Genomic DNA, 18,847 nt, shown 5'->3' on the forward strand with positions numbered 1-18,847 from the left:
AACTGAATATCCTGCCTCTATGAATCACAAGACTATGGCGATGTTGAGGGGGCTTTAGTGCTCATTCATACAGAGTAGCTGAAAGCAATAGAAAACTACAGCTGTTTTTTCCCCAAGAAAATGTAGCTCTCTGCATTTTCATGTAACAAAGATGGAGGAGGCATCTTCTTTGGTAAAATATTCCGGAGGTAAACTAATTTTCTGTTCAGATCTCCGGGTGGGGACTATGAAGGAAGGGGTCACCAGAATATTAAACAATAACATTCTGCGAGTCAGAGTGTGGAATGTTAGAATTCTAAAAATGGTCGGTAGGTTAGAAAATTTAAAGAGGGAAGTAGGTTAAATGTAGATGTAGTAGGAATTAGTGAGGTTCAGTAAAAAGAGGAAAATGACTTTTGGTCAGGTGAATTTAGAATAATTAACTCAGCATCAAATAATGGGCAGGCAGGAGTAGGTTTCATAATGAACTAGAAGATAGGAAAGAGAATAAAGTATTTCAAAAAGCTTAGCTATAGAGTCATTGTAGTAAGGATAAAATCAAAACCTAAGCCGATAATGATTGTTAACATCTGTCTATATGCCTATAAGTGCCCAGTTGATGATGAGGTAGAGTGTGCATACAAAGAAATTGATGAAGCAGTTAAACACATAAAAGGAGATGAAATTTAAAAATAGTTGGAGATTGGAATGCAAGTTTTGGAAAAGGCAAAGAAGGAAATATTGTGGGTAAATACAGGCTAGGCAAAAGAAATGTCAGAGAGGACTGACATATTGAGTTTTCCATGAAGTATAATTTAGTAATTGCCAACACCCAGTTTAAAAATCATAATAGAAGGATATACACATGGAAAAAGGCAGGTGATACTGCAAGGTAGCAGATAGATTATATCATTGTTAAACAAAGATTTAGAAATCAACCTATCAACTACAAAGCAGACGTTGATAGCGACCTTAATTTAGTGATAATGAAATATAGATTGGGGTTTAAAAACCTGAAGAAAAGGTGTCAGATGAATTGGTGAAATTTAGAGAAGCTTGAGGAGGACATCGTAAGAGGTCTAAGTAAAAAAGATAAGGTAGAAAATATAAAAGAAGAATGGGAGAATGTTAAAAAGGAAATTCTTAAATCAACAGAAGTGAACTTAGGCAGAACAAAGAGAACCGGTAGAAACCTTGGATGTCGGAGGATATATTGCAGCTGATGAATGAGCATAGAAAGCATAAGAATGCTAGTGATGAAGAAGGTAAAAGGAATTATCAACAATTAAGAAATATTATAAACAGGAAGTGCAAATTAGCGAAAGAAGATTGCTTTAAAGAAAAGTGTGTTCAGAAATGGAAAGAGAAATGATCATTGGTAAAATAGACGGAGCATATAGGAAAGTGAAGCAGAATTTTCTAATAATGTGTTAAATAAAGATGATGCACTGATTTATAATACAAAAGAAAAGGTCGATAGGTGGGTGGAATATATTGAAGTATTTTATGGAGGAAATGAATTAGAAACTGATGTTATAGGGGAAAAAGAGGAAGTCAGAGAGGCTGAAAAGGGAGGTACAATACTGAAATCTGAATTTAATAAAACATTAAAAGATTTGAAAGGCAGAAAGGCTCCTGGGATAGACAGAATACCTCCAGAATTACTGCCTAGTGCAGGTGAGACATTTTTGAAAGTATATGTTTAGAGCATAGCTTTATATGGAAGTGAAACTTGTACAATCAGAGTACCTGAGAGGAAAGGATTAGAAGCTTTTGAAAAGTGGTGCTAGGAGAATGTAAAAATCAGATGGGTGGATCAAGTGACAAATGAAGAGGTGATGCAGCAAATTGATGAAGAAAGAAGTATCTGGAAAAGTATAGTTAAAAGTAGAGACAGACTTATAGGCCATATTAAGGCATCCTGGAATAGTCGCTTTGATATTGGAGGGACAAGTAGGTGGGAAAAATTGTCCAGTCAGGCAACATTTGGAATATGAAAAACAAATTGTTAATAATGTAGGATGTGGGGGTGTAACGAAATCAAACGACTGGCAGTAGATAGGGAATCTTGGAGAGCTGCATCAGATCAGTCAAATGACTGAAGATAAAAAAAAGAAAACTAAAAATCTTAGAGTGATGACGAAAAACTGATTTCATTATAAAATTTAGCATAAAAAATACATTCTAATTCACATACTTTTATCTCAGTTCCAAAATATTTTTTTTTTTTTGTTGATCTATGTTATTGTCCAAAATTGTAAAAATTTTAGATCAAGAATTCTATCCTAAATAGCTGAGCCACTGACCTTAGATTATCCCGGTTGTTCCTTGTTAAGATAAATCAGAGACCTTCACTAGTTCTTCACTAGACCTTGGAGAACCCATTGGAGACTTACACAAATACTGGTTGATTGTTTGATTCTCTATCTTTTTATTGTCTCGGGGGCCACAATTGGTCTTGTTTGAAAAGCACTAGTAATCAGAATTTTTCAGTCTAATTTTCTTCCCGTTTTGACTGCTTCTGCCTCTCCTATTTATTAGGAGTGAAAAGATATCAAAACATTTTTTTTTAATTGAAAGTGCAATTTTTAAGTCTCAGTTATTTAAACAGAAGTTAGCATTGAAGTAATTTGCCTTACAATACCTTCAGTGAGAATAGAAAATGTTGCAATCATAGGAATTGAGATGTTCAGACAGTAACAGTTTTCTTGGGCTATCATTTTTCAGAGCTTCTCATGTGTTGTGACTACAATTTTAAAAATATGGCAGTTTCATGATTTCAACAATCCTTTCCATTGTAGTTCAGACTTGTGGTGTGATTGCTGGATACTTTGCTCTCATGATTTTTATATCCACACTGACATATAGTTACTTGTGTACAGTGTCTGGCAGAATAACCGAAATTGACATTTGAAGCAGCACATTGTTGATGGATACACATCCACAGACATCAAGACAATGAATTCTAGTATAATTCCTCTCTAGTAAAATAGCCTGTTAAAAAGATAAAATATGAGATGATTTTGGGAGAAGTCCTTCATTCCTTTTCATTTTCAAACAACAGCATGCAATCAGTCTTTGAGTTGTACGCTTTTTGAAAATGTTTTATTTCCTACAGTGAAGAAGGTTGTAACAGATGACACCTTTTGAAAAATTGAGTGCATGAAGTTCAATTATGATTTCTAACTGTAATTTTCTTTATCTTCAATAGTTTAGATGACTGAACTTGTGTGGCTGTTTCAGTGGACAAACTTTTAGCAGTTCTCTGAGTATCTTTGACTTCTAGCACATAGTTATCCCTCTTGCTGTAATGCAGAGGCTTAATGTAGAAAAGTCACTTTCAGAATCCATGACTACCAAATATTTCTATTGACTTTTATAGGGCAATTTCATTTTAATAATTAGTTCATGCCTCCTCTTCACTGTGAGAGACAACAAAAAGCATTTATCCAAGGAATTGTCTGACATAGCTGGATCAGACAAAGTTAGTTTGATAACGTCCATAAACAATCAAGATAATCTTTTTTAGAACTCGGAGCCGTATATTCTTCTGACTTTTCAGATATTAGTATTAATTGAAATCACAATCCACCATGAGTTAAAACGGCAGGATTTCTCATTGTCTCTAATGTCATCTTGTCCATCCTGCAAGAGACAGAATATTCAGTCATAGATGTGTCAACTAAGTAGGAATGACAGGAAAGAAGCCTTGTGTTATCTGAAGCTGTGGCCAAATGAGTTGTAATTTACGTGACCGTAAATTTCATTCCATCATGGTGAGCTTCCCTTTAACACCATATCTCTTAGTCTGCATGGCAAACATGGAGGAAATTTCAGTGTTTAGGAAAAGTTGGACTGTAGTCTTGTTTTTCCATTGATTGTATTCAGAATGGGCCATGTATCAGAGTTCTATTAGATGGCTAGGAGTTATGTACAAAATACACAAAGCCATTGTTTCTCAGATCATGGATCCTGGATGGAACTAATCCAAAGATGAAGATGGATTGACATCTGTAAATATTCTTTTTTTTTCTCTTGTTTCAGTAGTAATTTTGAAATATTTTAGCTTAAGAATTGTAGAATTTTCTAAGTAATTTTAAAGTTATTTTCTAAGGATTTTCAGTTAAATTTATTTTAAATTAACTCTCATATTAAGAATTATAATTGTGTCAGTTATAGCTGACCCCAAATAAGTCACAAATCACTGTCTGAAATGATTTAGTCATTCTCAAGAATAACACCTAATGCTTGGTTTTATAGATAAAATTAGGACTGAAATGGTTTCTCTATTGTCATATATTTGCTCCATACTGGAATGCCAATTTCACTGAACTATAGGTAATATTCATTACAGTGACTGTTGTCTGACAAACATCCTTACTTATGTACTTACTACCTTAATATAAGTAAGGTACTTACATATGCCACAGTCATAAGAAATATTAGGACAGTTAATATAAAGTAACAGACTAATGTACATTTTTCAGTTATGAAATGATAGTTACACATAGTTGTAACTCATTACAGAACTAAATTACCAATTTATATTAAATTTTCATATTCAATTATTAAATGATTTTCAAATTTATTTTAATTATTTTTATTAGTATTTTTATAATTTTGTGTAATAAATGATTTATAATTTTTTTTAACTTTCTAACTGCATTTTTTATGCATAATTTGTCATGTAATATTATGGAGAGAGAGTGAGAGAGAAAGAGATGTTTGTGTTTATGAAGTATTTTTTTTTGAAGTATGATTTTCTTTAATAATATCACTGTCAACAGTTTAAAAAATCAGTGTTAAATTAACTACCAAATAGCGTAATTGACCAATTGGTTTCCTTTTCAGCAGCTTCATTATTGATTATGTGGCTGGCTTGGCCCATTTTAATTGGACAGATAAAACTGGAGTGTCATATATATACGAGGTGCGACAATAAAGTAATGAGACTGATTTTCCTTTGCAAGATGTGGCAACCCTACAGCTTGCGTAGGCACACCATCTTTGACCTTGGTCTATAAGCTACTTCAAGTCCAAGCGGCACATTGATGCAACTGCTCAGTTATGAGTTGTGCTGTAATAAGTGAACACGTGTTTCTCTCATCACAGAAATGAAACCGCAAAATATTTCATTTATTTATATATTTCATTTATATAACCGCAATATATGCCATTTCTTTTTGAGTTAAATTGGGTGAAAGCGCGACGACAACTTATGGGATAAGCTTTTGGAGAGAAGGTTATGTCAAGAGCTCAAGTTTTTCGGTGGCATAAAATTTTTAATAAAGGCAGGACGAATGTTGAAGATGACGACCGCAGTGTACGACCATCAACCTCACGGACAGATGTCAACTTGAATAGGATGTGTGAAATCGTACGATCTGATCGAAGATTATCCGTGAAAATGATCGCAGAAGAACTCAACATCAATCGAGAAACGGTTCGTCTAATATTAACTGAAGATCTTGGTACGAGAAAGATTTGTGCAAAAATGGTCCCCAAAAATCTCACAACAACAGCGAGAAACACGGAAAAATGTGGCAGCCGATCTGTTAGAGCAAACGGAAATCAATCCAGATTTGTTGAGCCGTGTTATCACTGGTGATGAAGGTTGGTTTTTTCAATACGATCCAGAGACAAAACGCCAAAGTTCGCAATGGTGCTCAAAGGGATCACCCAGACCAAAAAAAGCTTGCATGTCAAAGTCAAAAGTGAAATGCATGCTTGTGTGCTTCTTCGATTCCAAGGGAATTATTCATAAACAGTGGGTGCCTCGTGGACAAACAGTTAACCAATATTTCTACAATGAAATTTTAGAAAGACTTCGTAAACGAGTTCTTCGTGTCCGTGCCAACATTGCTGATAATTGGATTCTGCATCACGATAATGCGCCATCCCATACTGCTCTGTCAGTACAGCAATTTTTAACCTCAAAACAAATTTCAGTACTACCACAGCCACTTTATTCACCAGATATCGCTCCGTGCGACTTTTTTCTATTTCCAAGAGTCAAAATGGCGGTCAAGGGACACCATTTTCAAACAACACAAGATGTCCAAAAAGCTGTGACGAGGGTCTTGGATGAGTTCCAGAAATGTTACCATCAATGGCAGAAGCGCTGGAATAAGTGTGTGCAATCAGAGGGGAACTACTTTAAAGGAGACAACACTAAACATGACTAATACGGTAAGCAACATTTTTTTCAGATCAGTCTCATTACTTTATTGTCGCACCTCGTATATTAATATTTTTATGCGATGTTTGGTAGATTCAAATTTATGAAACTTTAATTCAAAAGCCAAAGCCAAATACCCGCTATTAATTAACCTAATCCCATGCATTAGATGATAAAGCAGTATATAAAATTGGAATTTCTTACTATTGCTAAGTATTAAGGTATCTATTTTCATTTTGAACATCTTTTAATATTAATTCTTATATTAATCGTTTATTTCAGGGTTGGCTACTGTTACAGTTTTAGATAACAAAAAACTTGTTAAACTTGCTCAAAATGGGAAGAAATTTGAACAAATAACTGAGGCTGATAAAGCTACATTATCATTAAGAAATATTGAAAAGCAGCTAACTACAAGTATAGAAGGTCTAGAAATACAAAGACAGGAGAGTATTCAAGAAGCAAAAAACTATTTAAAAAAAGGAATGCGTCCAATGGTGAGTGACTTTTTACTTGTTTGATATCTTGGAGATTTTTCTTTTGGGAATAGAGTAACTAAGAATGTAGTCAAAATTCGTAAGAGTAAAAATCTTCAGTTAAGTACACATTTAAGTTTTCATTATTATTTTTATGATATTAATAAAATAAATATAAATTTAAAAAAAAAACAAAAATATAAAAAGTATTTAAAAAAAACAAGAAATATACTTGGGAAAAACTGTTACACAAAGTACTTATAATAAACATTATATATATATATATTATTTTATTGAAATTAATATTTTTTAGATTAATATTACTCCTCTCTACTGTTAATTACATTTTAAATTCTATTAATATAAACCACCTAGTACAGAATATTGAGATAACACATATCTACCCTTAATTTTTTATGAAATTATTATTGTGGGATCCTGCATCCTCAAGCATGATTTTTGGTGTTAATTTATTACTAATTATTATTTTTGTAATTTCTATAATGTTCAAGAAATTTAGTTGTAAAGGATCTATTTGTTTTTCCTTTATAAATACTACCACAATCATTACTTTTAATTTTATAAATTCCACTATGTGGTTATTAGCTTTGTATGCTGGTTTAAATATTTTTTTATTGTAAGTTTTAGTTATGTTTCAGTGATATTATTAGCGTATACAGTACTTTGTGTATATGTTTTCACTTTTTGTGACTTATGTATTATTTGTAAGGTAGTTATTGTGTTTTATATTGTTTTTTTATAAATATTATTAATTAAAACATAGTATCCATTTTCAACCTTTGTTTGTTTTATGATGTTTATTTCATTATTTAACTTCTCTTTGTTATTAACATGTGTTTTGGATTGCTCTATTAACTATACTTGTATATGTTAATTTTTTGAGACCGAAGGTGAAGGTGATTTGATTTTTTATGAATTGTTATATTATTAGATATAGATTTTTTTTATATTCTGATGTTTCAGTTTGGTTATCCTTGTTTATTTTGAACCTAGTTATAAACAATGAACATCTAATAATATTAAACAAATAAAATTCCTATAATGTAAATTTTAAATTCACATTTGTAATTGATAAATTATTTAGATGTCAATATCAAAATGAATGAAATTTTTTGATTAAAATGATGTTTTTTGTTATGGATACTTACCATAAGATTGTATGGTCAACAAACAGTGTAATGCACCAATTTTATACACTTTATGTGAGGCAATCCAGAGAAAATGAACAAGAATGTGGACAAACAAACAATTCTTGAATTTTGCACCACAATAATGCTCCATCTCTCACTTCACTATTAATTCATGATTTTTAGCTAAAAATGACGCCCCAACCTGCAGTCAACCTTAGTATTCTCTAGACATGCAGCTTTTTCTTGTTCCCACTAATTAAGAGGGACGATGATTTGCAAACATGAATGAAATAAAGAAAAAAAATTACTTAGTGAACTTAGGCTATGCCATAAAATTCTTTCCACAAATGTTTTGAGAATCAGAAGAAATGCATAAATGTATTTCATCTCTGTGGATTACTTTGAAGGAGAAGATATCAATATAGAAGAATACGTAAATTCTTATTGATAAAAAGTAAGATTCTCATTATTTTTTATCACATCTTATGAATATATACGAGGTGCTACCCAAAAGTTTGGGGAATTTGTATTTCGCGCACGAACCATTGCTGGTACGACCTGCTGCCGCTAGATGTGGCTAATAGTACTCTTTCTGAATCAGTGTTCCAACAGCTGTGATGGTGAGAGGCTGCATTGTTGATTTTCATGCGGTTGTTTAACGTTGTGTTTTCTGCTTCGGCGAAGTTCTAAATGGCAGATTTTAAAGAGCAAAGAATCTGCATCAAATTTTGCTTCATGATTAAAAAACTGGTGCAGAAACCCATCGCGTGCTTGTGGAAGCATTTGGTGACAATGCTATGAGTAAAAGTAAAACTTTTTTGTGGTACAAACGATTCAAAGATGGACAAATTACAGTCAATGACGATGAGCGTTCAGGAAGTCCATCAACAAGCGCAACACTGGAAAACATCGCAAAAGTGCGAGAGGCTATTGTTGCAGATCGTAGACAAACAATCCACGATGTTTGTGCAATCGTACAAATGTCATATGGGTCCACGTAACGCATCTTGTCGGACAATTTGAACATGAAACGCATCGCTGCAAAATTCGTACCGAGACTGTTGAACAGCGACCAGAAACAAAATCGCATAGCTGTCTGTAGTGAATTGAAAACTTCAACAAGAGATGTCCCTAACTTCATCTCCAACATCATAACCGGTGTTGAGACATGGGTGTACGGGTATGACCCTGAAACTAAGCAGCAGTCATCGCAGTGGAAGTCGCCAAGTTCACCGCGGCCAAAAAAAGCACGCCAAGTTCGCAGCAATGTGAAGTCCATGATGATTGTTTTTTCGACATCAAAGGCATTATCCATAAGGAATTTGTTCCTCTTGGTCAAACTGTCAATGGGATGTTCTATTGTGAAGTTTTGAAGCGGTTACATGAAAGCATTAGGCGCAAACGTTCAGATCAGTGGGATAACAACAGCTAGGTTCTACACCATGACAACGCGCCTGCGCACACATCGCTAGCCGTTTGGAATATCATGGCTTCCAAAAAGATGGTAGTGATTCCCCAGCCACCCTATTCGCCTGACCTTGCCCCTTTCTCTTTCCGAAAATAAAATTTCAATCGAAAGGCTGTCGTTTTAATACAATTGAGGAGATTCAGGAAGAAATGCAGAATGTACTTCGAACACTTACACCTGCAGACTTCCAGGGATGCACAGAATCATGGGAAAAATGCTGGGATCACTGTATCAATGCCCAAGGGGATTACTTTGAAGGAGACAGTGGAAATTATAAGTTATGGTAAGCTATTTTATTTTTATGGTAAAATTCTCCAAACCTTTGGGTAGCACCTTATATTTACTTGTTTATACAATGTGACAAGTTAAAGTTCCTATACCAAGGCCATTAGAAAAAACACAGTAAATCAAAGGACGTTTATTATTACATTCATTCAGTACAGTTCCTTCCTGCCTGCTGTAAGTTATTTGTATTGCTCAAACTATGGATTAAATGTCTGAAAAAACACTTCCTTTGGAATCCCATCGCTTTACTTGTCAAAGACTTATGGATGTCTCGATGAGATATCTTCAAATGTTTCCCTTTTTTACTATTAGGTAATTTGATAAGAAAGCTAGCTATCTATTGTAATGGGTACCGTGATTCAACTTTCAGAAAATTTTAACATATCTTCGTGTTTCACATCCCCCAGACCCTAAATCCACTGTCAGTTCAAAAGTTTATATATATATACAAGTATATGTGTATATATATGATAACTGTCATAATTTTCTGCCAATCACTTACAAATTTATACATAAAATATAACAACCCAAAATCTTAGTTGAGTTCATTAATGGGCAAAATCGGACCATGGGGGTAGAAATGAGGAGACTTTTTCGAAAAACAAAATATCACTATAAGTTTCTTATTTAGGAAAATATCGAATCTGTTTAAAGTTCCTACTATTCTTTGGATAAGGGCCTTAAACTTATTTAAGTAAAGTTTTTTGGTATCACCAACCATTGACCCAGAGGGTGGAAAAAATGGGGTTCTGAAGACAAAAAAAATCATTTTTTTTATCTTAAAAGGGCACAGAATCAAATCAGTTTAAAGTGGTCATTAGTCCTCTAAACATTACCTAAGACTTTTGTCTGACAATTTTTGATATGACCAACCCTTACAGCAAGGGATGATCAAAGTGTTGCTGGAATTGTAAGAAGATGGAGCTTGTCGTATGCTATACATGTGAACTTTTTTCACATGCAACCATTGTCGTATTTAGTAAATTTGAAGTTTTTCTTAATAAGTTTTTTTAATTTTTTTTTTTTTTTTTTTTGTCTTCAGTCATTTGACTGGTTTGATGCAGCTCTCCAAGATTCCCTATCTAGTGCTAGTCGTTTCATTTCAGTATACCCTCTACATCCTACATCCCCAACAATTTGTTTTACATACTCCAAACGTGGCCTGCCTACACAATTTTTCCCTTCTACCTGTCCTTCCAATATTAAAGCGACTATTCCAGGATGCCTTAGTATGTGGCCTATAAGTCTGTTTCTTCTTTTAACTATATTTTTCCAAATGCTACTTTCTTCATCTATTTGCCGCAATACCTCTTCATTTGTCACTTTATCCACCCATCTGATTTTTAACATTCTCCTATAGCACCACATTTCAAAAGCTTCCAATCTTTTCTTCTCAGATACTCCGATTGTCCAAGTTTCACTTCCATATAAAGCGACACTCCAAACATACACTTTCAAAAATCTTTTCCTGACATTTAAATTCATTTTTGATGTAAACAAATTATATTTCTTACTGAAGGCTCGTTTAGCTTGTGCTATTCGGCATTTTATATCGCTCCTGCTTCGTCCATCTTTAGTAATTTTACTTCCCAAATAACAAAATTCTTCTACCTCCATAATCTTTTCTCCTCCTATTTTCACATTCAGTGGTCCATCTTTGTTATTTCTACTACATTTCATTACTTTTGTTTTGTTCTTGTTTATTTTCATGCAATAGTTTTTGCGTAGGACTTCATCTATGCCGTTCATTGTTTCTTCTAAATCCTTTTTACTCTCGGCTAGAATTACTATATCATCAGCAAATCGTAGCATCTTTATCTTTTCACCTTGTACTGTTACTCCGAATCTAAATTGTTCTTTAACATCATTAACTGCTAGTTCCATGTAAAGATTAAAAAGTAACGGCGATAGGGAACATCCTTGTCGGACTCCCTTTCTTATTAGGGCTTCTTTCTTATGTTCTTCAATTGTTATTGTTGCTGTTTGGTTCCTGTACATGTTAGCAATTGTTCTTCTATCTCTGTATTTGAACCCTAATTTTTTTAAAATGCTGAACATTTTATTCCAGTCTACGTTATCGAAAGCCTTTTCTAGGTCTATAAACGCCAAGTATGTTGGTTTGTTTTTCTTTAATCTTCCTTCTACTATTAATCTGAGGCCTAAAATTGCTTCCCTTGTCCCTATACTTTTCCTGAAACCAAATTGGTCTTCTCCTAACACTTCTTCCACTCTCCTCTCAATTCTTCTGTATAAAATTCTAGTTAAGATTTTTGATGCATGACTAGTTAAACTAATTGTTCTGTATTCTTCACATTTATCTGCCCCTGCTTTCTTTGGTATCATAACTATAACACTTTTTTTGAAGTCTGATGGAAATTCCCCATTTTCATAAATATTACACACCAGTTTGTATAATCTATCAATCGCTTCCTCACCTGCACTGCACAGTAATTCTACAGGTATTCCGTCTATTCCAGGAACCTTTCTGCCATTTAAATCTTTTAATGCTCTCTTAAATTCAGATCTCAGTATTGTTTCTCCCATTTCATACTCCTCAACTTCCTCTTCTTCCTCTATAACACCATTTTCTAATTCATTTCCTCCGTATAACTCTTCAATATATTCCACCCATCTATCGACTTTACCTTTCGTATTATATATTGGTGTACCATCTTTGTTTAACACATTATTACATTTTAATTTATGTACCCCAAAATTTTCCTTAACTTTCCTGTATGCTCCGTCTATTTTACCAATGTTCATTTCTCTTTCCACTTCTGAACACTTTTCTTTAATCCACTCTTCTTTCGCCAGTTTGCACTTCCTGTTTATAGCATTTCTTAATTGCCGATAGTTCCTTTTACTTTCTTCATCACTAGCATTCTTATATTTTCTACGTTCATCCATCAGCTGCAATATATCGTCTGAAACCCAAGGTTTTCTACCAGTTCTCTTTATTCCGCCTAAGTTTGCTTCTGCTGATTTAAGAATTTCCTTTTTAACATTCTCCCATTCTTCTTCTACATTTTCTACCTTATCTTTTTTACTCAGACCTCTTGTGATGTCCTCCTCAAAAATCTTCTTTACCTCCTCTTCCTCAAGCTTCTCTAAATTCCACCGATTCATCTGACACCTTTTCTTCAGGTTTTTAAACCCCAATCTACATTTCATTATCACCAAATTATGGTCGCTATCAATGTCTGCTCCAGGGTAAGTTTTGCAGTCAACGAGTTGATTTCTAAATCTTTGCTTAACCATGATATAATCTATCTGATACCTTGCAGTATCGCCTGGCTTTTTCCAAGTGTATATTCTTCTATTATGATTTTTAAATTGGGTGTTGGCAATTACTAAATTATACTTCGTGCAAAACTCTATAAGTCGGTCCCCTCTTTCATTCCTTTTGCCCAGCCCGTATTCACCCACTATATTTCCTTCCTTGCCTTTTCCAATGCTTGCATTCCAATCTCCAACTATTATTAAATTTTCATCTCCTTTTACGTGTTTAATTGCTTCATCAATCTCTTCGTATACACACTCTACCTCATCATCATCATGGGCGCTTGTAGGCATATAAACGTTAACAATCGTTGTCGGTTTAGGTTTTGATTTTATCCTTATTACAATGATTCTATCGCTATGCGTTTTGAAATACTCCACTCTCCTCCCTATCTTCTTGTTCATCACGAAACCTACTCCTGCCTGCCCATTATTTGACGCTGAGTTAATTACTCTAAAATCACCTGACCAAAAGTCGCCTTCCTCTTCCCACCGAACCTCACTAATTCCTACTATATCCACATTCACCCTATCCATTTCCCTTTTTAAATTTTCTAGCCTACCAACCTTTTTTAAGCTTCTAACATTCCACGCTCCGACTCGTAGAATGTTATTTTTTAATGTTCTGTTTTTTTAATAAGTTTTTCAAATAATCACTTATGTATACAATTTATCATTTATTCTCTGATTTTGACAAAAATTCGTAGTTGACGACCTTTTGCATAAAGAATACAATTCAGTCATGATTTTTGCAGTTTAACTTTCTAAGAAGCTTTCAATCTCTATGACTCAGCCCAGTTACACTTGGTCATATTGTGTAAATTGAGCATAATTAATTGTCATGCTACTTACTCTATATTGTACTTACAAATGTATTGCTGTTATTATATATCCAGAAAATGATGAGTACCATATGGAACGATTACTTGTATCTACCCATCGGTATTTATATCTGGATCAGTATAATCAGTTTATTTTCTTCATTATATGCAACTGCAGAAATACAACCAGTTTTTGATCCAAAAGTTATTCTGTACAATAGTTGAATTAAAAATATTTTGTAACACTGAAATTGAAGAGCAGAAAGAGGTAAAAATCATTGTTGTCAACTCTGATAGAGAATTGTCTTAACAAATGTAGATAATTTATTATTTACAAAATATATTTACAATCTTCTTTTATATGAGATGTGGCTATTAAATAATGAGAATAATGCTGCTACAGAAGAACTGTGCATGCGCCAAATTCATACGACCAACAGCTGTGTAGCATGAAGCCTTCTTTTTTGATTGTTGCCACTCCAGTTTCTGTACACTTATTAGTCTAGATGGCCTTTGTTTGGATAACATCTGTTTTTTGTTTTGCAGAAAAAATTATAAGTGTTTTATTAGAGCAAAGAATTGTCATGAAACTTGGGAAAACCGCTACTGAAACTTATTTTTTATTAAAAAAAGTATTTGGCAATGAATATTTATCACATGTGTGGGTTATTAATTGGTTTAAGCATTTTCTAGACAACCGAGAAGCGTTGAAGATTATGATCAAAATTCAGTGATGATGATTGTTTTTTTTCGATACTCATGGGATTGTTTACCTTCATTGGGTCCTGGAGGTCAAACTATTAATTAACATTACTGCCTTGAGGTCCTTGCCTCAGTGAAAATGCAAGTGAAAAAGTAAGAAAAGAACAAGTCACGGGTTCTTCATCAAGACAACGCACCGGCTCACACTGCATTGTCTGTCAAGACGTTTTTAGTCAAGTATAACATCCCAGTGCTAGACCATCATGTTAGCCTTATTCACCGGACCTGGCACCATGTGACTTTTATCTGTTCTCCAAGGTCAAAACAATACAACTGATAATTGAATGGGCAGATCAGGTGGCGGCTGGAACTTGGAGGACCAGGAAGATTCTGGTGCTGGTCACACTCGACATGAAAAATATCTTCAATTCCCTCTGACGGGATGCGATTTTTAAAGCAGTTCAAGATCGCGGGACTTGTGGCTCAGTGAGAAGGCTGATACAGAACTGTTTGGAGGATGGGTTCCTGACATACAATCTGGGTGATAAGAGGTTAAGATTTGAGGTGATGTATGGGATCCTGTAGAGGTCTGTACTGGGCCTTGTCGTATGGAATATTGTGTATGATGGGGTACTCAGGATGGATCTCCCTGCGTGGTTACCATGGCAGCATTTGCCGATAACCTTGCGATGCTGGTTACAGCATGGTGAGATGTGGAAGTGGCCAATAAAGTGTGAGTATCGACAAGTTAGGTACAAAATTGGTTAATGGAGAGGGGGGTTCAGATTGAGTCCAGAAAAGACCGGGGTGGTAGCGCTGATGGGGTAGAGGAGGAGGCTCTCCTCGTTAGAGATCTTCGAGTGAGAGAACATCAGGTAGTCATCAAGGAGGCAATTAAGTACTTGGGGATATGGATGGACACGCAAAGATCATTAACAAGGCATGTCAGGGAGGTTGGCGTACATGCCGAGAAAACAGTTTAGAGTCTTAATAAATTCATGGGAAGTGTAACGGGGCCGAGAAAGTCAAAACGACGGCTGTATGCACATGTTGTGGATTCAGTAATTTCATATCGTATACCAACATGGCACAGGGCAATACAGTTGAGGTGGAATTGCTGATTGTTACAGGGTGTGTGTTGCTGCATAGCGCTGCGGGTGGCAACCGCATATAACTCTGTTTTGGCAGATGTGGTGGTGGTGGTGGCTGGGTTGGTATAATTAGTAGACACAGGAAAAGAGTTCATGAGGGTGAAGACTATTACGACTCGTGGGAAATGATGGTGGAAGATTGGCATTCTGGATGGGATGCTTCCCATAAAGGCTGTTGGACCTACAGACTCATCCTACAAGTTGCGCCGTTGTACAGGAGAAGGTGTGGGGAATTGAGCCATTGGCTCACCCAATTTGACGGGCCATGGTGCGTTTCGGGCATACCTGCATAAGAGGAGACGGGCCGTGGATAAAGGGTGCCCGTACAGTGGAGATATGGACACTCCAGAACATGTGATATTTGAGTGTTTTTATTGGATGAATAGAAGACACAATTGTGAGGTGGCAGTGGATCGGTTGCAAGTGGAGAACATTAAACCCAAGATGCTGGAAAACAAACAGCAATTTACAACCATAGTGAACTTCATTGTGAGAGTGATACAGGGGAAGTACCAGGATGCGAGGAAGAGACCTAAATAGTCCTTGCAAAGGTGAAGAACAGGACTGAAGAGCGAAGGGGTGAAGGACAGCCCCCTGTGGAGCCGTTGTTCATCCATGTAGTATAGATGGGTGACAGTGATGATGCACGGGGACTCTGGATCCCCTGAGCTTGAAGGCATCTCCTGGAGCTGAGTAATGCTTAATTGTGGATCCGGCTGCAGGGGGGGGGGGCGAGGTGGTTAGGTTTAGTCATTAGGGTGCAGGTACACACATGCACAATAATAACATCTAGCGGAACCTGTTGTGAGTCCAACACTGCCCCTTTGGGATGTACATAAATGGTATTTCCCCACCTCATCATGTGCATGAAAGAGCTCACAGAAGAAGACTTTCAGCACTGTTTCAAGCAATGGAAAATTTACATGGAACGTTGTAGGGATAGAGGAGGGGTGTATATTGAAGGGAGTAATAACCAAATCTATATAAATTTAAAATAAAATATTTTACAGCATTAATCTCATTATGTAATAGTCATACCTCATATGCATTAAATTAATGGTTTTCTGACAAAAGGTTTGTTCATGTTTTATTATCTTATCTCTCTAAAAGTACTATAGAATCTGAGAAATACCAATTAGGTCTTATATTATATAAAAGAAAAATCGTAAACTTCATTATCTTTTCTTTAATAAAAAAAGAATCGGTTAGTGTACTGCTCTATTTACTCCAATGTATTGTAAAATAAACATTTTTTTATGTGACTGTGGCCATTGGTTGGAAAGCTGTTAATATGGCCAAGGCTGTTGATTTTAGCTCTGATAACATTGTAATTGCTGTGTGAAATTAAATTTAAGTAACATCAGGATTAATCAGCGATTGAATGTGACCATTCACCTACATCATAGCTGACATTCTCTTGTAGGTTGACTTCTAGGCAGCTTTCTCCCATTAAAATTTGGAACGTGGAACTTAAGTTTGTAAATTAATCTAAAAGAATGTTGTTATGATTTATATTTTATTGTTATTAATATCATTATTGCTATTAATTTTATTTTGGCAGTGTTTCACTTCTCAGATCATATTGATTAATCGGTTGAAATAATATACCGTACGGTTATTATAATAAGGCTTACTACCTGATGTAGGTTTGCATTTTTTCATCTGTCATTCAATTCGTATGATCTTTAAATACATGTGTGTTCAGTTTTCTGAGGTAATTAAATTAAAAAAATAAATACTAATATGCAGATAATCATTCAAAGTTAAGAAATGATAAATAAAAGATTCATGTATAATACTATTTACTAATTATCTTCTTGTTGTTATTGCAAATGATTTCTTAATGTTTAAAATCAATTTAACCTTCTGCTTTGATCCCTATTACTCAGTCAGTATTGTTGATGTAATAAGATGTAACTTGCATTGTGTGCAAGTTAATGAATATAATTTACATATTGACTGAACTAATACTACTTTTTATAATAGTAGTTATATGTTGTTTTTTTTTATGTAGATTAATGATAAATTTAATTTACTCATATACATTTAATTGTACAGTAAACTTCCTATAAATGTAATCTGTGCTTCAGATTTATTCCTGAGATATCATTAATTATACACAACCACCAAAAGATGCCCTTATAATAAATATTAAGAAACGGTTCATTATAATCATATTTTTAACTGAATTTGAATTTACATCCTCCAGCACCACTAAACAGCATTTGTATCAGTTTATTGGCAATAATGTTTACTATTATACAAACTGTAATGCTGAATGAATGAGTGAATAATAGTAATAATAAGGATGATGAACTTTCTTCTTCCTTATTTTGAAAAAAGAAGAGGTATTATGAGTACATCAAAATGTATGTTAACTGTGATGGTTTTGGTACTTCTGATGTTATTTTCAAATGTATACCATATTTATGAAGGAATTGATGTTATTTTTTTGCAGTCAGTGTTTTTGTTTTTTTTTTTTTTTACTTGCTTTATTTTAATTCACAATGCTTTTTCAATTTTTTTTTTCATGTTTTTCCTCAAATCTTGCATCCTTAATTTAACATACTTCCTGACATTGCTGGTTGATGAAATTTTGCACAGTTACTAAGGTTGTCAGGTAACAATACAATATTCAACCAGTACTTTTGCAAACATCCCCCCCCCCCAATCACGTACTGGGGTAAATTTGTAAAATGTATATAAGCTACAAAAAAAGGTTTTGTTAATTTACAATTGTATTTTAATAATCAAAAACTTCACTATTTCGTTACTTTGTATAGTAAATGTTTGATTGAAAATTTGTTTGATATTTTATTAATATATTAGAAATTTCAATATATGACGTGTTCTTTTGAAATCCAAATTAACCTATTAATTAAACTCATGCATTGTATAATAATTTGATTAAAGTATGACTATAAAGCAAGATTTAAAAAAATGTTTTAAATCTTTGTAATATTTTTTGATACATCAAAAGGGAATACTTTTGATAAAAATTAGTATTACTTTTTATTTGTATTCGATGAATGAATTGTTATCAAACATTGAAAAAGGGTAATATGTTTAATTTATATCATCACTGTTATTAGTCAGGTGATCAAAGGTATTGTATATTTTATTATATTCATTTATTACTATTATTATTTTATTTTTTTATTTATTTTTTGAAATAGTGGCCATTGACTACTATGTTCATTAGCCCTTGTCACAAATTAAAACCACTCCCTCACCCATGAAAGTGACTAGGTCAAATGCCAGTCTTGTCAAACAGATCATTCAGATAAAGACTTGTCACAAAACAATAAAATCCCAGATAAACATTTGATGACAAGGGTGTATAGGGCCCTTGTCATT

General features: G+C 34.1%; 1 protein-coding gene across 1 annotated transcript in view; it reads left to right on the forward strand.

Moving 5' to 3' along the window:
- The window catches only part of LOC142324651 (charged multivesicular body protein 7), a 52,656-nt gene that overhangs the window by 18,719 nt on the left and 15,090 nt on the right, over nucleotides 1–18,847 (forward strand). Inside the window, exon 4 of the mRNA XM_075365506.1 lies at nucleotides 6,440–6,654. Within this exon, the coding sequence (XP_075221621.1) occupies nucleotides 6,440–6,654 (215 nt within the window). The remainder of the gene's footprint in view (nucleotides 1–6,439; nucleotides 6,655–18,847) is intronic.

The sequence above is a fragment of the Lycorma delicatula genome, chromosome 5 (assembly GCF_047948215.1).
Source record: "Lycorma delicatula isolate Av1 chromosome 5, ASM4794821v1, whole genome shotgun sequence".
NCBI lineage: Eukaryota > Metazoa > Arthropoda > Insecta > Hemiptera > Fulgoridae > Lycorma > Lycorma delicatula.